General features: G+C 44.4%; 1 protein-coding gene across 6 annotated transcripts in view; it reads left to right on the forward strand.

The window, feature by feature from the left end:
- AKAP2 (A kinase (PRKA) anchor protein 2) overlaps positions 1-23851 on the forward strand; it is a 205587-nt gene that overhangs the window by 114581 nt on the left and 67155 nt on the right. Inside the window, exon 1 of one of the 6 annotated variants that reach the window (XM_021087686.1) lies at positions 8855-10866. Within the exon in view, the coding sequence (XP_020943345.1) occupies positions 10831-10866 (36 nt within the window). The 5' untranslated portion in view covers positions 8855-10830. 6 annotated transcript variants of the gene reach the window in all.

The raw sequence follows: 23851 nt of genomic DNA on the forward strand, positions 1-23851 counted from the left end.
ACTTTGCTCTGAAGTTGGAACATGAAAATCCTCTTAGACAATATATGTAAATGAATGGGCGTGGCCATGGTCCAGTAAAACCGTATTTACTAGATGTGGTTGCAACCAGATTTGGCTCCTGCATGGGTGGGCTGTCTTAATCAACCCTTCTTTGGATAATCAGTGCACTTCTCTTTTGCAGTTTTTTATGTTGGCCACATAAGAACCTTCCTTTGAACCCTTCTTCCAGTAGCTTAGGCCTGGCACTTGGTAGGGTCTTATCACTGCTTGTTAAATGCTTGAGAATTTCTTCTATCAGTTGGTATTTTCCTATGGAAACTTTTTCTAAGTTATATGTTCCTATATTTAAAAAAAATACTGATTTATTTAGCACTTAAGACTTTGAAATTTTGTTTTGTTTCCGGAACATGTGGTTCCGAAATGACATGAAAAACAGATTGGAAAAAGAGCTCTTATGAAAAACATTTTTTTTTTTTTCAGATAGTCTTATTAGTGTTTGTTCTCTATCAGTTATTTGATTTTCATTCTTTTGCATTGAGGGTAATTTTTAATAAAAAGTCTCTTTGGGGATGTAGACAGCTTTTATTTTACTTAGAAATCTCATTTGCACTCTCAGACTACTGTTGACTCAAATAATTTTAAACATAAGAGCTGAGGACACACTTGTTCTTTGAAAAGTAAACAACTACCCTTTGTAACCTAGATAAGCACCAGCCTGTGGCTGTGCGTGGGGCTTCGATTCAGGATTTCTAGTGGCGTGGGAAAAGGCAGTGGTGGCCTCTTGACCCTCAGGCCAAAATACATTTAGTTGTATTTTGTCCATGAGCGCATCCTGTGATAGCAACCCCTGATGACAGCTGATGTGGGGACACGTTTGTAGTTAATTTGAAATATTGCCCTGGGCAGTTCAACTTTGGCCGAAGAAAGATGTTTTCTCTTCACATCCGTACTTTGTTGCCTTCACTGATTATTCTCTATCAGCCTGCCAAGAATTCTTATTTCCCATTTGTAGAATTTGATGAAGTCCCTCAGAATCTCCCTGGCCGTGGTCAATATTTCCTCTGAAAGGAAGCAAATCTACCTTTCCTGGTGTACAGCGGGGAATGAATACATGCAGTGCATTTTAATCTGCAAGCTGAGATGTTAGGTTCATCTTCAGCCTCCCTGGGTGTTTTTCCCACAAGGAAACGTATGGAAGAGGCTTGGGGGGAAGAATCACTGATTTGGTCAATGAACAGATCAGCATCATCGTCTTCAGGGGATGCAGAGCATCACACCAAGCATCTGTCTTTCTGTCCTTGTTGCTGACCGGGAGAGACAGAAACTTGGGACGGAAGGGTGAGGTTCCCTACCTTAAAAGTACCTTTGGGAGTTCCCATTGTGGTTCAGCGGTAACAAACCCGACTAGTATCCATGACGTAGGTTCGATCTCTGGCCTCACTCAGTGGGTTAAGGATACAGCGTTGAGCTGTGGGGTAGGTCGCAGATGCAGCTTGCATCTGGTGTTGCTGCAGGCCAGTGGCTGCAGTCCCTGGCCTGGGAACTTCCATATGCTGCAGGTGCATAAAAAAAGACCAAAAAAAAAAAAAAAAAAGTACCTTTGTTCTCCCTCTCTTCATTCAGTTTCATGACCATACCATTAGGCAGTACAAGGCACTGCACGAGGCAGCCCCAGAGATATAAACATGTAATTCCTTACTACTGTTTTCCTGCTGAATCCCAGAAGGGAATTTGAAGGCTGCATCCCAGGAGGGGGACCAGTGGTAGTCCTTGGCAAACTGGCAGGCAAGGTAACTTTGGGGGAGAAGAAGCCATACATTCCGTCACTTTTCATCTCCATGTTTTTAGGAGAAGAGTCAATGGAAGTTACCAAGAAGACTGACAGTTCTAGAGACTGACAATTCTAGATAATCAAAACTGTAGAGGTGTGGGGAGTTCCCTGGTGGCTCGGCAGGTTAAGGATCTGGTGTTGTTACTGCTGTGCCTCAGGTCGCTGCTGCAGCTTGAGTTTGATCCGTGGCCCAGGAACTTCTGCAGGCAAAAACAACAACAACAAAAAAACCTCAACAACTTAGAGATGTGATGTCAGATAGAGCAAGAGACAGGGAGCACAGTGCAGCCTGTCTGCTAAGCACACATAGTTTATGATTAGATGTAGGTAGCCTGTGCTTAGAACAGCATCATCCCTGGGTGTTTTTCTGATCCCTCTATCTTAAAAGCTGTGCCCATGGGTAATTTCGAAAGAATTGCATAAGCTGAATATTTAAAGTGTTTGAACTCAGGGAACCTATGAACAGACGTTCTTCAAGAATCTGGTTTGTGTTAAAGTGTTTTGTTTCTTCCCAAAGATGGTATGAAAGGTACATATTTAAAGTGAATGCAGTAAGTAAAAAGATGTGCTGCTTCAATTTGGTAGCATGTGGAAATTGCTCTGGAGTGTTGCAGAAAGACTATGCACCTTTTAACAAGAGAAGGTGATTCTTCTGACATTCTGTTTGCTTAATTTTCCAAAGCTTTCTAGAAAATCTACGTTTCTGGGAGTTCCCATCGTGGCTCAGCAGTAATGAACCTGACTAGTATCCAGGAGATCATGGGTTTGATCCCTGGCCTAGCTCATGGGTTAAAGATCCAGTGTTGCTGCAAGCTTCGGTCTAGTCATTGATGTGGCTTGGATCCCGCGTTGCTGTGGCTGTGGTGTAGGCAGCTGCAGTTCCGATTTGATCCCTAGCCAGGGAACTGCCATATGCTGCAGGTGAGAACATAAAAATCAAAAAAAAAAAAAAAAAAAAAAAAAAAAGGAATGAATACAATGATACTTTTATCAGGGAAAAATTCACAGCTAGTACCAAGAGTATTTCATTGAGATTTCCTGTTGTTTGTGTTTTGGAATTCACATTGTTAAAAAGAGAAATTTTGGAAAGGCAGGGGTGGACCAGAATTGCGGTTTGTATGCTGCCTACAATCAGATATTCCTTTTCTTAGGGACCTATTTTTCTTAGCGGATTATGTTCTTAAAATAGAGGACACCACATTTACTATCTGGCTTGGCAGGACACAGCACTTTATTTACTGTTTGGGCTTATGCGCTGTGGACAGAACCTTTTTACAGACAATCTTACGATGGAAAGAGCTCTTAAAGATCAGCTAGTCCAAGGAGTTTCTATTGCGGCTCAGCAGTAACAAACCCGACTAGTATCCATGAGGATGTAGGTTTGATCTGGGCCTCGTTCAGTGGGTTAAAGATCTGGCATTGCCTTGAGCTGCTGTGGAGGTCACAGACACAGCTCGGATCCTGTGGGGCTGTGGCTGTGGCTGTGGCTGTGGCTGTGGTGTAGACCAGCAGCTGCAGATCTGATTGGACCCCTAGCCTGGGAACTTCCATATGCTGCAAGTGCGGCCCTAAAATGCAAAACATAAATCAGCTAGTCCAGCCCCAGCATCATCTTCCCAGGTGGCCTTTCTGCCGACAGCTAGATCTTCATTTTTTAGTAGCAGTCCAGTCCATATTTGGACAGTGCCCGGGTGACAGAAAATTCTCCCTTATACAAACTGGAATCTCACACTGGCTTCTCTTCTTGTACTTCCTTGTTGGGGGTTTCACTGAGTCTGGGCAATTTAGGTATTAGAGATTTAAAGGAATGTTTTCCTGCTCACACCATACCTCCAACTCACCCCCAGGCTTCCTCATTAGGTCTCCGTTCCTCTATATGGATTTCATTTGATAGTCAAAGCCCTTCACCACCAACCTCAACCTTCTTAATGTGTGGAATCAAGAAAGGAACCTGTGTTCTAGTCCGGAATATCACTTCTCTGGCTCTTAGTCTTGCACTTTTGTTAATACAGCCCAAGGTAACGTCTTCACATGGGAGGGTCTAAAGGGTGAAACTTGGTGTGATAAATGAAACTTACCCTTGGAATCACCCATAAAGTACAACCTATAGAAAGAACATATGGTTTTAGGTCTGTAGCCCTTGGAATGATTCTTATTATTGTAAGGTTTTAAGCTACTGATCTCACCTAAAGAATGGAATTAAAGGAAAAAAAAAAAAAAAAAAAAAACCTTCTCTGTAAAAGACTTGTGCATGGAGTTCCTGCTGTGGCACAGCGGGATCAGCGGCGTCTCTGGAGCACTGGGATGCAGGTTTGATCCTTGGCCCAGCACAGTGGGTTGGGATCTGCGGTGTTGGTAGCAACTGTGGCTCTGATCTGATTCCTGGCCCAGGAACCTCCTGTGTGTCCCATGGGACAGCCAAAAAAAAAAAAAAAAAAAGAGGGGGAGAGACTGTTGCATAAAGAGAATGGATAGAACACACACACATCTACTTTTACCCCGACCAAACCAAACCTCATGAAACTTAGGTTTTCTTTTGATTTTGTTTTATGGTGGTAAAGCATGTGTAACATGACATTGACCATTTTAACCATTTTAAAGTATTCGGTTTAGTAGTATGTTCCCATCGTTGTGCAACCATCACTCCCAGCCTTCTCTGGAACTTTTTCACCTTTTCAAAGTGACTCTGTACCCATTAACTACCAGTCCCCCGTTCCTCCCTCCCTCCAGCCCCTGACAGCCATCGTTGCCTTTCTGTCTCTGGACGCTTTCTGGATTCGTCTACTGCAGGTTCCTCCGAGAAGTGGATTCCTGGGTATTTGTCCTTTTGTGGTTGGCTTCTTTCACTTCAGGGAGTTATTGTAAAGGCATACATCTGCAAGATCGGGGATAACAGGAAAGGAGACAATAGGCATAAAACTTTTGGCACCAAGTTGAAGGAGATGGATGGTTAAAATAAGGAGGACCGATCTGTTTTGAGAATGTCTAAACATTCCTGAGTCTTTTGCTGTCTTTTCTATGAATTGGTTGGCTCTTAGCCTACCCCATTGACAGCTTAGGATCCTGTTTGCTCAGGTCTGTGAAGTTTTTTTTTTTGTTTTTTTTGTTTTGTCTTTTAGGCTGCACCTGCAGCATATGGAAGTTCCCAGGCTAGGGGTCCAATCGGAGCTGCAGCTGCTGGCCGACGCCACAGCCAGATCTGAGCTGGGTCTGCAACCTACACTGCAGCTCATGGCAATGAAGGGTCCCTAACCCATTGAGCGAGGCTAGGGATCCAACCCGCATCTTCATGGAGATTACATCAGGTTCTCAACTAACCTGCTGAACCACAACAGGTTTTTGTTTTTGTTTTTTAACTTCTTATGTGTCTGCCTTCTATTTTCCAAAGTTGAATTTAAAAATTTCATGATAGCAGAGAGAAGATCCTATAAGCTTCAGGGGGTGAAAAAATCAATCAAAATGGGTCTTGATGTTTTAGCCTCAACTCTGGTGGTGAGGAAGCAGTGGAGCAATGCCTTCTATAGTCTGGAGGCAAATGAATTTAAAGCTGGAACTTCTATCCAGCCAAACCCTTAATCAATTGTGAGGATAGAATAATGACATTTTCAGACATGCAAGTTCTTTAGGAAGCAACAGGAGGAGGTGGTCCACTGAAATAAGGGTGAAAATCAGGAAAGAGGAAGACTTCAGGGAATATAGGAAATAGGAGATCCCACATGAAAGAGGCCCACGAAGTTTCTAAGGAGCTGACAGTGGGAAATCCCAACATGACAGCCGTGCTTCCAAAGTGTGTCAGAAGGCTCAGGAGGTGATTTCTTTCCTAAGGTGGAATTAATAGGATATTGGAGCTCAGTATCTTGAGAAGAGATTTAAAGATATGGTTAAAACCTGGGGCTTGCATTAGTGAGAAATAAGTAAAATACTAAGTAAAAGGGGAAAAAGATTATCATCAACTTTGCAGAAAACATATTCGTAAAGTCATCATAGTTTACCACAAGGAGTGTCATGTAGTCATAAGAATATTGATCTTGAAAAGTGGCAGTATAATTATATTGGGAGGATAGGGACATGGGAAAGGTGTGCTTGTGTGGTGAGGGCACAGAGAGGAAAAAATCATGAAATCCTCATTTTCTGTATTGAGAAGTCAGTAAATAGTGCCAACAAGTGAGGAATCACAAAGAAGCAATAGAAACTTGTTATAAAAATCATCTAAAAGAGGTTAAAGTACTTCTTGGGAAGAAGTGGAGGGAGGGAATGGAGCTAAGAGATTGTGTTTTATAAAATCCATAGAACCCTTAGGCACTTTAGGAGCTCCCTGGTGGCCTTGTGGTTAAAGATCTGTTGTCACTGCTGTGGTGTGGGTTTGGCCCCCGGCCAGGGAACTTCTGCATGCTGCAGGCATGGCACACACACACAAAACAACAACAAAAACCTCTTTAAAAAAAGAACTATCAGGCCCTTTACATCATGTACCTGTATAACCTTCATAACATAGTAATTAAAATAAAGGTGAATATGGGAAAAGGAAGAAGAAAGGTGCTAGAGGACATGCTCCAGCAAAACGAGGGAGCAAATAGAAAAGACAGATTGTTTGCAGAAAACAAGGGATCCTGCAAAGTGAAGTTTAGTGATCAGTCAGGCAAGACAGGAGCAGGGAGACGAAGGGCTGTGGGACCCAAAGAACAGGTGATAAACTTTCTGATCAACTCAACTACTTAGACAATGCGCGTGGGAGGCTTTTTACAGACCTTCTGGCATTGTTAGTAATATACACTGAAGAGTTAGTAATGTGTACAGAAAACTAAGAATTTGGGAAAATGAGGTACTTATTAACTCTAGAGAAAAAAAAAAACATGAAATTACACTAGAAAATATACTGTCCTTCTTAGGTCAGCAGCGTACAAAATTGACATGATCTTAACAATGTGAAGACTGAAGAATTAGCCAAAATTTGTGAAGTAAATAAAAATGTCGGGAGAACACGCACAGGGGCAGTCAATGGGTAATGTTCAAAACTGACAAATAAGGAGCAACATAACATAAACACCTTCTAGAGAAAAACTTGGCAAATAACATAAGAAGTACTACGAAGAGTTGAAAGTGGTATAAGACTAAGGGAATGGAGGCCGTGGGACATCTTTTTTTTTAACAGTTTAACCCTTCTCCTGCCATTTGATCTTTAACAACCATGTGCATGCTCTGTGCATTTTTATCTAATAATGATTAAAAATATTTTAAAATATCACAAAAGAAAACAATCTGTAGCTGTGTGGGCAGTATAAGGGATCTTTAATCTTGTTAAGAGATGAGTTTATTATTGTGATTACCATAGGGGATGATGTTTGTAAGAGCATCTAACACACACAGTAGGCTCCATGTTCATCTAAATGGATGGATTTGCCTCTGAAGCAAGCACACATGACCAGCTCCATTTAGAGACACTTCCTCGAAAATCTGCAGTGACGTGGCCACCATTGCTTGACCTTCTAAGATGGTGTTTCTTGCTGTGGCAGATTATTTCTGCTGTACCAGGGGCTCGTGTGTGTGTGTATAGGCACATTCATTAGACTGCAGAGTCAGTCCAAAGGATGTGACCGCATCAGCCTGTCTTGGCAGCAGTATCACTTTTGGCCCAGTTGACACCGTAAGGCTTCTGGACACAGGGGCGGTATTTTCCATCCCTGCCCTACATGGCATGTTTGTCTCAAGTGTTATGTCCCTTTCCAGTTCCTTCACCACCAATGCCTACTCTGGGATCATGAAGCTCATTAAAGAGCAAATAGTCATTTCATCCTTCTTAAAGCCCCTTGCCCATTGCCCTAAGAATACAACCCCTAATCCTTGGCATTCAAGGCCTATGTGATCTGTGATTTCACCCTCCAGCCTTTTTTCTAGCCTTATTTTATGCCACTCCAGACCTCACTCTTTATGCACCCGGAAAACCACAGTACTTGCCGTTATCTGAATAGTTTGCCATTTCATGCCTCTGTATCGTTGCTCTTGCTATTCTTCCTGCCTGGACTAGCCATTCCCTAGCTCCTTGTCACTTCTAGCCCCCAACCCACACCACCATGTCCTAACTCTATCCCCCTTCAAGGGTTAGATCTATCAGCCCTTCCTCCAGGAAGCCTTCCCTGACTACCCCAGGCTGAGTGAGGTATCTCCTTTCGGGTTCTCATAGCACTGGTACAAGCCCCCGTTGCAGAGGCTCAGAGCTAGTTCATCGTCTTCGTTCTATTGATGTGTTCCTCTCTTCTGGAGGAGGTGAGCACCCAGAGGGTGGAGGATCTCGTCTGTCTTGGTCATGGCCCTGTGCCCAGCCCCTGACACAGCTCACTCCCACAAGGGCTGGCATTAATCTTGTGGGTCCTCAGAGTTGTAGTCATTTCTTCACAGGTAGTTCTTCCCCGATGTGAGAGGAACATCCTGTCTGTTCTTGGAGAATCCCAAGGTCTCCAACCGTGTGATCCTGGTTAGAGGCTCTTTTACCCCCTTACCATTTGAATGCAGAGCTGGATGTTTGGATGAGCTGTGGAACATGGTTCCATGGGTCAAAGTTCTGATATAAGCAATTCACAGTTCACTCGCCAAGATGAGTGGATTTCCTTCTTTTTTCTTTCCAGCAAGGAAGCACCTGGGCCAGGTGAATTGACTCATTCATGGGTTGACTCAAACGAATATTTACAGTGTCTTCTCTGTGCCAGACACTGTTCTGGGTAGTACTGGGGAGACAGCAGTGGAGTAGAGAGACAGGATTTCTATCCTTGGGGACCTTACATTGTAAAGGAGGGATGTGGCATCCCTGTCGTGGCAGAGCGGAAATGAATCCGACTAAGAACCATGAAGTTGCGGGTTCGATCCCTAGCCTTGCTCAGTGGGTTAAGGATCCAGCATTGCCATGAGCTGTGGTGTAGGTCTCGGATGCAGTTTGGATCTGGGGTTGCTGTGGCTGTGGTGTAGGCTGGCAGCTGTAGCTCCAATTGGATCCCTAGCCTGGGAACCTCCATATGCCTCGGGTGCAGCCATTAAAAAAAAAATAATAATAATACAAAAAATAAAGAAGGGATGCAAACAATACAAAGCAAATAGGCCTAGTCATTTCAAGAGGAGTGATGAGTGCTGAGAAGAGAAGAAAGGGGGGTGTGAGATGATGAGGCTACTTAGATGTGGCAATCAGGAGAGGGCCCCTCAGCATGTGTGCTGAGGTCTGTACCTTTTTTGGCTGCCCTGCTCCACATATGGAATTCCCAGGCCAGGGACTGAATCTGAGCCAGAGCTGTGGCCTACCCTACAGCTGCAGCTGCAGCAAAGCGGCTGCCGAGGATTGAACCCGCGTCCCTCCTGCTGCAGAGACGCCATTGATCACGTTGCCCCACAGTGGAACCTCCATGTGCTGAGGTCTGAATCATGAAAAGAAGCTGCTCAGAGGAAGAGCTGTAGCTGCTGCTGTCTTATCTGGTTGCCACTGACCATATGGAGCTGTTTAAATTTGCATGTAATTAAACGATATTTAAAAATCAGTTCCTTTATCACACTGGCTGCATTTCAAGTTGTCAATAGCCAGCATATGGCTAGTGGCCACCATGTTGGACACTGCAGATATAGATCATTTCATTTCCATCATCACAGAAACATTACATTAGGCCAAGCCGACCTACAGAAAGAATACTGGGGGTGGGGGGAGGCGGTGGCGAGGGACAGCAAGAGCAAAGGCCATGGGGCAGGAATGGATTGGTGTTGAAGGGGCGATTGTGGTCAGTGCCATGAGCAGGGAGAGAGAAGGCACCGATTAGGATTAAACAGGAGAGAAAGGGAAATGAGGTTAGTTGCAGAAGAGCACCTGTATGTACATATAGTTCAAAGAACTGCCTCCTCTCATTTCACTTGCTGTGGCTGAAGTTAAGATTAGATTTGTCTGATAAAATTTTTAGAAGTAGAATGAAAATGATCTCTGGAGATCATATAAGGCATGTAAAAACCAGTTGAGGGAAAAAAACCTCCATTGACAAATAAGGCAAGGATCCAGCAAGTCCCGACTCTGAGAAATACTGGTTGACTCCAGTGGCCAGTGGGTGAGGTCATGGTGCTGCCTCTTGGCCTTAAAAGGAGGGAGCCAGCTATTCTAACAGAAGCCAAGAATATAATTTCCCAGGTCTTTCCCCCCAAACTCTTAAAAACAGGACGGTGGTGTTTTGGTTTTTTTTTTTTTTTAATCCTCCTTAATAACAGTTCTCCATAAAAGTAGGATTTTGATTCTTAAAAGGCTTTGTCTTAAAAGGCTAGAATTATATTCTGTTCCATCAACAGGAGCATCTGTGTCTGAACTTCATGTCGTATCACTTTTCACGACGGGCTCGTCCCTTTTTGCGCCTGTCTCTTTGCTAAACAGGTTTTCTTCCTCTCTTTGTAAAGGTGCCTTTGTCTGAACCAATAGTTACTTGTCTTTACTGTAAACACAGTGTCCAGTGACTCTCATTTGGAGAGCTGGTGGCTTTGCAGGAGGGAGAACGTCTTGGAGGTCACTTTCTGGTGTTTGTATTACAAAGTAAGTCACCAGAACTGAAAACCAAACAAAACGCAAACTGCTCACCAACTCCTCAGGGCTCCCTTCTCCTATTACCTTTGATTTCAGCTCCCAGCTAGCATTTGTTGAATCATAATTAATCTGATCGAATGTAATCTGATAATTAGTAGCTGTGTCCAAATACATACACTCGACTCCTGTTTCATTTGCCCTTGAAAGCGACAACGTGGTTCCAAACTGCAGCTTTGAACTGGAGAAGTTGGGCCGGTTCACGTTGCAGGCTGTGAACTTCCTGGGGAGGCGGCCGCCAGGGACGCTTGCGCCCAGGATGCCAGCTCCGGGCCGCTTCACCTGAAACGCTGTGACCTGTTTGTGTCCTTACGTCAGACGTCCTACCAAGGACAGGGAAACCCTGGCGAAGCTTTAGGAGCAGCTGGTTCCCAAGCACAGGCTGTAACTGCAGGCGAGTCAGGTCATGATTGCTACCTGGATGCTCTTCTCTTTCTTTAAGGTAGGTCTCCTGCGTGGCTGGATTTTACTCTCACGTTCTGCTGCGTGACGTGGGGGCAACTTACACCTTTAGTGCCTCACACTCATCAAGGTACATTTCCTGTCATACTTCAGGGAAATTGCCTTTCTGAACTCAAGGCACTAGCATCGTCCAGAAACAAAAAAATGTACCCCTCCTGTTTCAGGCACTGGAGATTCTAAGCAGCTAATGGTGTGCTTCTCTGGAGGACTTTTTCTCTTTTTTCTTTTTTTCTTTTTCTTTTTTTTGAAGTCTGCTAAAGCAGAGCAGCTCTAAGGCTGCAGCAATGCTCTTCGGTTTCAGGTTCCAATTTCGTTGTAAATTATTTCTCTTTCTCTAGTAATTACTGTAATACCTTAGGACCTTCCATTTATATAGCACTTTTCTTCTCAGGGCGGCAAAGCTTAAGTAGGAATGTTCTCTGGGATTTTTACCTGGTGATTTAATGCTATAATTATTTCTTAACTAGTTAGTAATGATTGTTGATGCACTGCAGGAAATCTTAGCATACAGCTTGTAAACCGCCACTGCATGAAAGTTATACAGGCTCTGCTTTCAAATCTGATCAAATTATTTGCCACTGACATTGAACCTGTTGGCAAGGGAGTAGAGCTGAAGACTATCCTTCTTAGGATTTGAAAACTATTATGGGAAGTCCTTTTCAGACCCACTTCTGGCCAGGCATTCTGTACCCTGCATGCTGGGGGACAGCTTTTATGTTTGTGTGCTTCTCCTAGTTCAGGTCAAACAGTGGAGGGAGATACTGCACAGTCCTGTTTATATCTTGTCTATAGGGAGAGTGAAGTAGAGAAAGGAAGCTTGGAGTTATATGCTTCAACTCTTTCAAGGTCACAAAGATCAAGGAATGTCTGTAATCAATAGAACATCTGCTTAACTCAAAAATGACTTTCAGAACTCTTTCTGTGTGTGCTGATGGATAAAGTAAGGCGGGTGATCTTTGCGGCTTTTCTGATCCCAGATCGTTTAATGTTATATATATGCATTAAGATTTATTCACTTTTTATTTACAAACGAAAAGACTTCCCTTTTGCTGCATAGCTCTGTAAGTTTGGCCAAATGCATAGAGTTGCAGACCCATCATCACAGTCAAGGTGCAGAACAGCTCCAATTATCCACACATATATTTTGTTTAGAATTTCTATTAGCATGTTTGGGTATAGAGTTTACTCTTATTTCCGAAGATGGAGCCAAACCATTTTGTAACAGATAATGGCAGTGGTGTCTGACATTTTCCATGCAAGGTTGAGTGAGATGTTAGAAGCAAGGTCTCATTCGCTGTTTCTTTTCTCGAAGTGTTATAAATAGGAAAATTACACAATCTGATTAGTTCCTTTCTCCTTTTACAATTCGTAGATTAGAATGGCACAGTGGGAGTTCTTTGTGGCACAGTGGCTTAAGGATCCAGTGCTGTCACTAGGGTGGCTTCTGTGGCGGGGGTTCATTCCCTGGCCTGGGAACTTCCACATGCTGAGGGTGCATCCAAAAAAAAAAGAAAGAAAGAAAAAAAGAATGGCACAATATATTGTACAATATATTAAAAAATAACTGAATAAATTATTGTGCTAAAAATGTACAAACGTAAATTGTAACTAGTAAAAGTAATACACTAAAGATGCAAAAAGTTAATGTTTTTGCTGCTTAGGTTTTTTTTTTATATATATTTAGTTCTGTGTGGTTTTAAGGGACAGGAAACGCTGCCATAAGCAAAGGCTGGTGTAAGTCCAACTGGCTTATGAAGAGGATTAAAAGCTCAGACCATTGAAAGTTACAGGGATGGGCTTTAGGCACGCAAAATCCAGGGGTTCAGATGACATCATTGGTGTTCCTCTTTCCCCATTTAGCTGGGTTTTCCTTTGTTGCTTCTATTACTGTAGACCCTTTTCCTTGTGGTTTCAAGATGACTGATAGCCACTCCAGTCTTTTATCCTCTTTTCTCAACTCCTTTCAATTCCAGCCAACGTCTCAGAATTCATTGGCTTGGAATGGTTCTCTTGTCCATCATGGCTCCAGAGGGAGAGCGTGGGAGGAAGGCACAGTGTTCTGATTGGTCAGGCTTGGGTCACATACTCCCTCTTGGAGTTGAAGGGATGTCAGCTTCCCTGGACCATGGGGCCAAAGGAGGTAGTGGCAGAAGGAAGAGTTCTTTAAGGGGAATCAGGGGGGCAGACAAATCAAGACAACACATATAGATGTAATAAAGCCTCCATTAAAAAACCCAAAAGTGTTCAGTTTCTGGGTTGGTGAACACGGAGTTTTGGGTGAAGAGCTCAATCAGAGAAGGGGTGGAAACGCCATGCCCTCTTGCATACCCTGCCCTGTGCATCTCTTCCATCCACCTCTTTCTGAGTTATGCCCTTTTTAAAATTAAACCAGTAATCTAGTGAGTAAACAGTAAACAGGTTTCCTGAGTTCTGTGAGTCACTTTAGCAAGTTAGTTGAGCCCAAGGAGGAGGGGGGGGTATGAACCTTGGATCTGTAGCTGGTCAGTCAGAAGCACAAACAACAACCTAGGCTTGCAACGGGCATCTGAAGTGGGGGAGGGGCAGTCTTGTAGGATTGAGCCCTTAACCTGTGGGATCTGATGCTAACTCCAGGTAGATAGTGTCAGAATTGAGTTGAATTGCAAGACAGCCTGCTTGTGTCTGAGAATTGCTTGTTGGGCGTGGGGTGTGTTGGGCAGGTAGGATAACCACCCCATCTCCCAACCTACATGGACACGTTGGAATTGGTGAGCAGAACTTTTTGTTTAAGTAGTATGTCTTCCATTTAGGGATGATTTAGAAATGAACAAGCCGTTCAGATTGAATTGATTTGCACAGATTTAGAGTCTGAGAAAATCCACTAAACACCATATCCTTGAATGGTGGGCACCTAGCAGAGATTAGATGCTCAGCGAATATTTGTTGAATAAATTTAATCCTTATGCTTCAGTTGAGGGTCTTGGAGGAAATTACTCCAAAGACCATTTCTAAATCTGTTCATTTTCTATAAAAGAGTAATGGCTTTGAAATCTTATCAAGAGAGAGCTGTCTCTTCTTGGGAGAAATAGATGTGTGTCTGGAGCCATTTTAATATTACTAGTCATGACTTAGGTTTCAGTGCCAACACTCAGCCCTTGTAGCAAGAGAAATAAAATCTATGTGATTCTGTATACAATCTGTATGAACATAAAGCTTTGGAGGAATAGAGCTGGATGAATATTTACTTCAGCAAATGAGATCATTTTGTGCATTCTGGAAATGAAAACTCAATTGTGGTGTGGATCCCGAGGCATCAGATGCCTGGTGGGGGAGGTGCCCTGTAAACAGATACAGGATTAACTTTACAACCTTTCTACTGTACAGGGGCTCAGTTTGGCAGACTTCTGTGAAGCCGCCCCTCTGAGCTGGAATACCCTAGGTGTTGGAGATTCAAAGATGGCAAAACCAGAATCTCAGCTTCTGAGAGTCTTAACTAATTTTTTTTGAAAAATTGTGGTAAAAGACATAAGATAAAATTGCATCATTTTAAACCACTTGTAAGTGCAAAAGTCAGCAGTATTAAGTACACTCACAATGTTATGCAACCATCACCATCTATTGCCAAACCTTTTTCTTCATCCCAAATAGAATCAAACAATGTTTATCCTTTTCTGTCTGGCTCCTTTCATGTAGCACCATGTTTTCAAATTTGCCATATTGGAGCATGTGTTGAAATTTCGTAACTTTTCATGGCTGAATAATATTCCTGTGTGGGTGAGAGTGTGTATGTGTGTGTACCACATTTTCTTTAGCCATTCACCCATTGATGGGCATTTGGGTTTTTTCCTGTCTTCTGGCTGTAGTGACTAGTACTGCTGTGAATGTAAGTGTACAAATCTCTATTTGGGTCTTTGCTTTCGATTCTTCTGGGCAACCTAGGTCACCGTCCAATTTTATATCTTGTCTGGCCACATCCTTTAGCTGTCTCTGGCCAAGATTTCTGCCAGTGATTATGACTTTTGACCATTATGCTTTTCCCAACCATATGGATGGGGATCTGGATTGGCAAAATTTGGTGGCAAAGAAGAGGAATCAGAAAGTACAAATTCTGAGAATAGACATAGCGAATCTTCAGTGTTCTGGCTGCTAAGCTTTTTTCTTTTTTTCCAAGCATCGGTGTAAGGCAGCAGATCCCCTGTTCATGGTACTTACGTCTAGGGGCTGTCCGAAAGCCTCAGGACATCTTCATGGAGAACTCTGAAAATGGTGTACCTGGGGGACCTTGTCTAAGTGGGGCATCCCAAATAGATGATGCAGGATGGAAGCCTAGTTATTAAATACTGCAGACAGAGAGGATGCTGGCAGTCTCTTTGCACAATCTTCCTAGCTGTGAGTTCCATCAGGGAGAATCCTGGAGGGAGGCCTGCTTTTAACTAGAGCTGCTTGTGTTTGGGTTGGTGGCATGCCTTGGAAACAGAAAGGAGCCAGCCCTCCCTTCAGCCACCCCAGGCTTCCTGCTGAGTTTTCTTTTAACCCAGGGATTTCAAATGGACCCTGAGCTCTGAAAGCGGATCCCATATGGCCTGCCTTCAAGCACAAGAATAACCTTTTGTTCTTGGGGGAGCTTCTCAAAACAAGTGGTGCAGGGGGAAGAAAACCTTTTCTTAAGCATGAAAGTTTATTCATGTAATTCTTCCCTTCTATTGCCCTCTCCCCATTTTGTGCTATTTACTGGCATCAGGACTTTTGTTTCTTTTCTAAGGCTGAATCGCAACCATCAGCCATAGCAGTGGCAAAGGCATGGCTGTTAGAGTCTTAGAAGAAAGAAGAATTGAGCTTCTGGGGTAGGACCACCACGGGCTGGGCATGGCATTGAACTGGCACATCTCTGAATCTCCCCTCAACCTCCTGCAGCCAGCTTAAATGTACAGCATTACTCAAACAAGCCCCCAAGTCAATGAGCCTGTGATGTCTGAAATTACATGCTCAAATCACATTTTCCATTAGAGTGGAGAGGGCTGGGCCATTTCATGCAATTCCTTCTGCATATGAGGGGTGATGTGTTTCTCCTTGGTTTGCCCAAACTGATTCATTCTTACTACTCAAACAAAAAATACTGCCTATAGCATTAATGCCAATATCAGGTCCCAAAGGCCTCTGGCATGGGTTGGTGATGGCTGATGTGATTTGGATGTGGTTATTAAGCCAGCTATAGGCACCTGGCTCTTCCTTCTAGCTAGCCTAAATGGGGACTTGTTGGTGGTTCCATGTATAATGCATGGCAGGTAATGTTCCTTACCTACCTGTTGGTCATTTATTGAAATTCCACTAAGTGCCAGCTGCTAGGGACCCCAAAATGACTCAGATGCATCCTTGTATCAATGAGTTTACAGTCTAGCCATTTTCCTGATCCTGCCTGGAAAAGATATATATATATATTTTTTGTTCAGGATGGCAGATTTGTCAGAAAATGAAAAGGAAGGCTGTTGATATTTTTATTTATAACATAAATGATGTAATAAACAAGGAACCTCACTATGTCAGACTCTTTTAATAGAAACACAGAATTTTCAAACTGGCTAAGAATGTTTCCTCTGCAGTGTTGACCGCCTGGGTACACATCTCAGATGACTTTACTATAAAGTGGGGTTAATAATGAGACCAGTTCCATAGATTTGGTGTGGGGATTTGGTAAATTATTTTGCAAAATGTACTCAGAATACAGCCGACACTTAAGGCCATGCGACCTTTAATCTTCTGATTCATTCATTCATCAAAAAATGAGTAGAAGTGATGGTTGTTCCCATCCATGAAATTACTAAAAACCCCTGAATTGGAAACTTTAGAAGAGTGAAGCTTATGTTCTGGGAATTGTATCTCAAAGAAACTGTCCTAAAAAGACAATTAATTTTGTACCTATTAGGTAGCAGGCACTGCCTTTTAAAACTAAGCGGGTAAGTGACTCACTGAAAGTGAGTGAGTGACAGAGATGGTTCTAGAACTCAGGTTCCCAGCACACAAGCCAAGCTCTTTGCAAACCATCAGGGATGAAATGAAGATCTATGTGCAGATTGGAAGCTGAATTTCTGTCCTGGTGCAGAACCAGACCTTCAGTTAAGAAAGAGTAGTGTGACCTTTGACCTTCTGCCTTTGCCAGTTCTTCCCAGTGGTTCCCCACACCTGCTACATACCTCTGTGCTTTCCAAGACTTCAGCAAATGTATTATAAACACCTATGTGAATACACACTGTGCCAACATTCTTCGCACCCCAGCTCTGGAGATAGAATGCAGATTGTTCAGTTAGGTTTCTCAGTGAACTATTGCTTTCGCTAACCAATTTTTGACATTTAAGAATTAGACCTTCCTTTTTTTTAAAAAAAAAAAGGAAGAAGCAGCAAGATGGAGAAAAGGAAAGGAAGGGAGGGAGGAAGGAAGGAAAAAAGAAAGAAAAAAAGAAAGAAAGAATAAAAGAATTGGGAGAGAGGAATGGAGGGAAGGGAGAAAAAAAGAAAAAGGGAAAGAAAGAAAAAGAAAGAAAAAAAGAATTATATAGTTTCCTATTGCAAGCCAGGGACAGCATTTAAAAATCACCCCCACTTACCACCACTACCAAAAACTGACACATTTTATCCCCATGGTGAAGCAAACTTGACTCGTTCTTGAGATTGCCCAGCTAAGTCTAAAGATCCAGAATGCATAAGAAGAGAAGAGTGTTTTAGAAATAAAATGGCTTTTTTTTTTTCCTTTTCCCGTAGAATCCCTTATATAGTAATAGAAACCATTTTTGATCCAGAGCTGCCCTGCAGCCTTCGGCTCCCATCAGCCTCCTGCTTCTTCTGCCATCTGCTTTGTTCTGGGATTTCTTCCTTCTCCTGACATCTGGTTTTCAGGATAAGAGAAAAGCCACTTCCCCCGGAACTAGTGAAATTACGATTAGGAAAAAATGGCTCAGGTTTCCAAGCAGTTAGGAATGGGATGTTTTTCTGAGTGTCCTGAGCAACTATCTTTAGGAAGGAAACCTAAGAAGGGACCAGCTTTCAGCCCCTACATTTTGCCAGGATGGGCTTGAAGCTCTTCTTCCTTCAGGGCTCAGAGAGCACGAAGCTTTTCCTAGCAGATGGGCTCATTACCTCACCCCTCTTTTAATGAATAGGTTTGCCCCCCGGGGATGGCATTGTCCCTGAGTCTATTATGAAATGTCATTTACTTTGCATGAATCAGTTCGGGAGTCCGGAGAAAACAAAATCGGAAAAATGAAAAATGGTAAAATAGGCCTGTATCTTCGAGATGCCCAGTTAAATGAGGTCTGCCCTGAAACAGCTTTGACTTGGCAGCTGGTAATGATAGTAATTTTGCACTTTGGGGATGGAGAGGGCTTTTCATTGAATTCCCTTTTCTTGTCATAGGAGCAAAACCCGTTGTAAAAACCTTTTGCCTTCCCCTCTCCCTTCTCTTGTTTCCCCGCCGCCCCCCAAGACTAGCCTCTGAGGCATATAATTTAGCCCTGAAAGCCGAGAGCCAGAGGAAAAGAGTGGAGGGGGAGCGGATGGTAAAATCCCCCTCCAAACCACATGCATAGCATACTACACTTAAAAAAAAAAAAAAACTTAAGCATTTTATCAAGAAAGGCACTGAAAACTGGGTTTCCCTTCAGCCAGCAACCTCGGGCCTGACTTTCCAAGGGCTAGACATCTGACCTTGACTCAAGCTGAAGTTTAAAAGAACAGGCTCTATGGAGTTCCCGTGGCTCAGTGGTTAATGAATCTGACCAGGAACCATGAGGTTGCAGGTTCGATCCCTGGCCTTGCTCGGTGGGTTAAGGATCCAGCATTGCCGTGAGCTGTGGTGTAGGTTGCAGAAGTGGCTCAGATCCCTCGTGGCTGTGGCTGTGGCATAGGCCAGTGGCTACAGCTCCGATTTGACCCCTAGCCTGGGAACCTCCCTATGCCTCGGGTGTGGCCTTAGAAAAGACAAAAAACAAAAAAAATAAAAGAGCCGGCCCCATATGATTGGGCCCAGAGAGAGGCAGAGATTGCCTTGCTGCTCTTTTGGGAAGATGAGACAGTGGTAAACGAGGCTCTGCAGCAGCCCTCTGCCCTCCTAGAGAGAAGCTGGTCACTGTCTGCTTGCTTCTGCTTTTGCCTCTGGATCTAGTCTCTTCTCGGTCACATGGAGGAAATGGATGCAGCTTATCATAAGATCCTGCAAAATCCTTTAATAAAAAATGGGCTCATTTGGGTTTGGGTTCAGATAATAGGGCTATTCCACCAAAGACCTGTGTTGCCATAGGCAGGAATGGGGGACCTGAGAAAGGCCATTGGAAATGGGTGGCTTAATTTTCACTCTTTGACTGTGTCCCACATATAAAGCTCCTGGTACCAAAGACAGCAAGAGGACCCTGTCACCTAGCCCCTGATAGGCTGACACCCTGCATTGCTCCCTGTCCTCTTGCAGGCCACCCAGGCACACTTGCAGAAGAGGGGATGGTTTTAAGGACTTGTTTCAAGGAACCTTTTCAGAAATCCTTCTGAATAACTACAAGGAATATTCTTACACTGCAGTGTTCTTATACTGGACATGTGACCAGAACATGTGAGGCTGGCCCAAGCCCTCTTCAGCCTCGAAAAGGAGCAGATTCCTTCAGGTGACTTGGAGATTCTGGTGTGAGGATTCTCCACGAGGCTGAAGGCCTCCCCTGAGTGAGCCAAGTGTGGCTTCTGGGGAGGTGACTTTTCTAGAAATCTAGGAGAGAAGAAATGGGGAGGAAGGCCACGAAGACCAGTGGGGGAAGCTTTTGAGAGCTAACAAGCCACCATCATGCAGCTGAGGTCCCCAGTGCGACTGGGTGGCTTCCCAGTGGGTCTTTTCCCCTTTTCAGTTTTCTATCAAAGTAGGGATCAAACCATGCTAAAGCAGAGATCTTTAGGAATTCCTGTCATGGCTCAGTGGTTAATAAATCCGAGTAGGAACGATGAGGTTGTGGGTTCGATTCCTGGCCTCGCTCAGTGGGTTAAGGATCCCGCATTGCCGTGAGCTGTGGTGTAGGTTGCAGACCCGGCTCAGATCTGGCGTTACTGTGGCTGTGGCATAGGCCAGCAGCAACAGCTCCCATTAGACCCCTAGCTTGGGAACCTCCTTATGCTGCGGGTGCGGCCCTAGAAAAGACAAAAAGACAATCAAGCAAGCAAGCAAGCAAGCAAGCAAGCAAGCAAGCAAGCAAAGATCTTCAAAAAAAACAAAAGGAAAGACAGGCACACAGTATGCAGGATGCTGAGTTGCCCCTGGGAGACTTTCCAGTGAGTTCACGGTCCTGCACACCCCACTCTCTAAGCTCCCCAAGGGCCAAGATGCTGTGTCCAGCAATGGAGTCCCCTTCCCCTCTCACTGTGTCCCGAACATCTGCTGGAGCAAATCCTCTCTCACTGTCACCTTCTGGATCTGCCTGAAACATTAATCGAGGGTGGGAAAATCTGTCTGTGTGTCTCAAGGTCATGGGTCAGGGCAAGGCAGACCCAGGCAGCCACACTTGCACTTGGGCACTTTGGGATGTGAACGGAGGCAGCCTCTCTCCACATGAAACCACGGGCAGCTGCCGCTATCATTCCCACTGCCTCCTGGAGCGAGACCACAGCTGGCTTCTGTGGGCCTGCCTGAAATCCTCTGCAGCTGCTTGCGTGCTTTTAAGATGAGAGTAAAGGGGTTTAGGCTGAGGCTAAGCTGGGAAATCCTCTGTATGAAATATTTTCCTTCCATGATCCTCTTTCCTTTGGGATGTAATGGATGAGCTGCTTACTAGTCAGCCCGGTGGGTTGCTGACCCACAGAGAGCTGTGACTGTCTTCTCCAGGTGACTCCTACTGCCACACCCCTCCTGCCACAGTGATGGTCCCTGTGTGCCTGGCACCCCCTGGGCATGTTACATACAGGATCTCCTTTGACACAATAGCACTCCCATTTTCAGAAAAGGGATCTGAGGGTCAGAGAGGTCCAGTGGCATGTGCTCCAGCAAGCATGTGCAGAACCAGCATCCAAGACAATTTTTGTTTTTAATTTTAGGGCTGCACATGTGGCATATGGAAGTTGTCAGGCTAGGAGTCAAACCAGAGCTGCAGCTGCTGGCCTACGCCACAGCCACAGCCACAGCAACACGGGATCTGAGCCATATCTGTGACGTACATCACAGCTCACAGCAACGCCGGATCCTTAACCCACTGAGCGAGGCCAGGAATTGAACTCACATCCTCATGAATGCTAGTTGGGTTCGTTGCTGCTGAGCCACAACGGGAACTCATCAAGAATTTTGTTTGATGCGGAACCCCACACTCTCTCTCCCTTTGTAGTGCACTTTGCTTCGTATCAGCCCTTTCAGCCTCACCTGCTAATGCAGCACCATCTAAAAGTCAGAATATTCTTATTAGCAGGATAGTGCCTAAAGGAATCAGGCTGACGTCCGTAATCCAGACAGCGTTTACTGAACTGTTGGAAAGGTGCAATGTGTTTGGAAATAATCAGAGATTTATGATTATGAATTACAGTCTTAACTTGATCCAACAGAGTAAATTTGCCATCCGGAGTTCATTGGCATCACATATTTTTTTGTTTGTGTTATCTCCAGGGCTGGATCAGAAAGATTAAGGGAAAAAAAAAAAAATCAGACATTCAACAGTAAACACATTATTTCAAGCCTGGCTTCAAACTCATTGGTTTTATGGGACCACGGAATTGGAATCCTGAAGTCCTTGAACCACTGCCTCTAGGAGGCCTGGGATAGTCAGGCCCCTGCTGGGATTCCTTTCCACTGACCAGACTCCTGGCCTTGTTGGGGGTTAACCAGACCAGCAGGCCACTCTCAGGACCAAGAAACCAAGACTGGCTATGCAAGTGGGATGTCATTCCGCACTCTTACCCTCATGCTTTTATCCTTTCAATGGCACCCAAAATTAAGACCGAAATCCTACACGGTCTGGCCAATCCACCTCTCCAGGCATCTTCTTTTCCATGAATCCCTTACTCCATCCCCTTGTAGGGGAGGGGGGGGAAAAAGGCCTTTGTCCTCTACTCAACTCAAGTTCCTTGGCTAGGGCCTTGCAAATGAGACTGACCAAAGACAGAATAACAAGAGACAAGCACACAAGTTTTTTATTTTATTTTATTTTCTCTTCTTTTACTTTCATTTTTTTTTTTTTTAGGGCTGCACCTGAGGCATATTGAAATTCCTAGGCTAGGGGGTCAAGTCAGAACTGCAGCTGCTGGCCTACATCACAGCCACAGTGGGATCCTTTAACCCACTGATCCAGGCCAGGGATGGAACCCGCATCCTCATGCATACCAGTCAGGTTTGTTACCACCGAGCCACAATGGGAACTCCCAGCCAACAAGTTTTTAATGCATGTATCATGGACACATACACATGGGAGTACATAGTGATGAGTAACTCAAAGTGGGGGTTAGAACCTGACTTTCTGTAGCATCTTAGCCAGGAATGATAATTTTGTTGAGGAGTGATGAGACCAAAGAAAAGGACCTGGAGCTTCTAGGGTTGGCCAGTTGTGGGAAGACAAATATATGGGGAGACTGATGATAGATAAAGGCTAGTTTTAGGCAGGATTGTTAGGTAGCATCCTGGTGGCATCTCTGGACTGATGAGAGTCTAGAGTTGTCTCTAGTGATTAACTTCTGCCCTTCCTGGTGGACAGAGGAATAGGGGACACTTACGCAAATGTATGTCCTGCTTCTAGACAAATGAGGGGAAGGCCAAGAGCTTTTCTTGCACTGCTGCTTCGCAATTGTGTGCAGCTCAAGATAATCCTATGCGAAAGGGGCGTACTTTGGAGTGGCAGTTCTGCTGCCCTTCACCAGCCACCCAAACTATTTGCCATTTCTTGTCCTTGCTTCTCTGGCCCCCACCCAGGGCCATTCTCACCAGCCTGGAACAGGCTTCTGTCCACCACCACCCACCTCCATGGCTTAGTTAACTCTTCGTCTTTCAGATGGCAACTCAATTATTGCTTCTTTGCAGAAGCCTCCCCTGACCAGCTCATATTCCCCTGTTAGAGGTTGTCAGAGCATCCAGTGCCTTTTGTCCCAAGCCCTCTTCATGGATGCAGCTTCGCATGTATCCGTGATAGAAAAACATCTTGTTTTCCCACTCCCATAAATTCCCAGATGACAGCTCCATGCCTGGTTCGCCCCCTGTGTCCCAGTGCCTGAGACCCAGAAGGTACCCATCTGCCAGAGCAAATGAATGGATGGAGCTAAGCCCAGCACAGGATCCTGGTCTCCTGCTCAGGGCAACTGGCAACCCGGGGGACACTTGGCAGGTGAACAGCTCCCATGTCTTACTGGGGGTGTTAAATGGAAAAGAAGCACTTCAGCCATAAAAAAGAATGAAGTCCTACCGTTCTCAGCAACACGGATGGACCCAGAGAGTATCCGACTAAGTGAAGTAAGTCAGGCAGAGAAAGACAAATACCATACGACATCACTTATATGTGAAATTTAAAATATGACACAGGAGTTCCTGTTGTGGTGCAGTGGAAACAAATCCAGCTAGGAACCATGAGGTTGTGGGTTCGATCCCTGGTCTTGCTTAGTGGGTTAGGGATCTGGCGTTGCCGTGAGCTGTGGTGTAGGTTGCAGACGTGGCTTGGATCTGGCGTTGCTGTGGTGCATAGGCCAGAAGCTGTAGCTCCAATTAGACCCCTAGCCTGGGACCCTCTATATGCCGAGGGTGCGGCCCTAAAAAGACCAAAAAAAAAAAAAAAAAAAAAAAAAAGACACAAATGAACTTATCTACAAAACAGAAACGGACTCACAGGCATAGAGAACAGGCTTGTGGTTGCCAAGGAGGAGGGGAGATGGGGAAGGGTAAATTAGGAGTTTGGGGTTAGTAGATGCAAACTATTACATATAAAGTAGATAGAAAAATCATGTTCCTACTGTATATAGCACAGTGAACTACATTCAATATCCTGTAATAAACCATA

This window comes from Sus scrofa, chromosome 1, assembly GCF_000003025.6.
Source record: "Sus scrofa isolate TJ Tabasco breed Duroc chromosome 1, Sscrofa11.1, whole genome shotgun sequence".
In the NCBI taxonomy this organism is placed as follows: Eukaryota; Metazoa; Chordata; class Mammalia; order Artiodactyla; family Suidae; genus Sus; species Sus scrofa.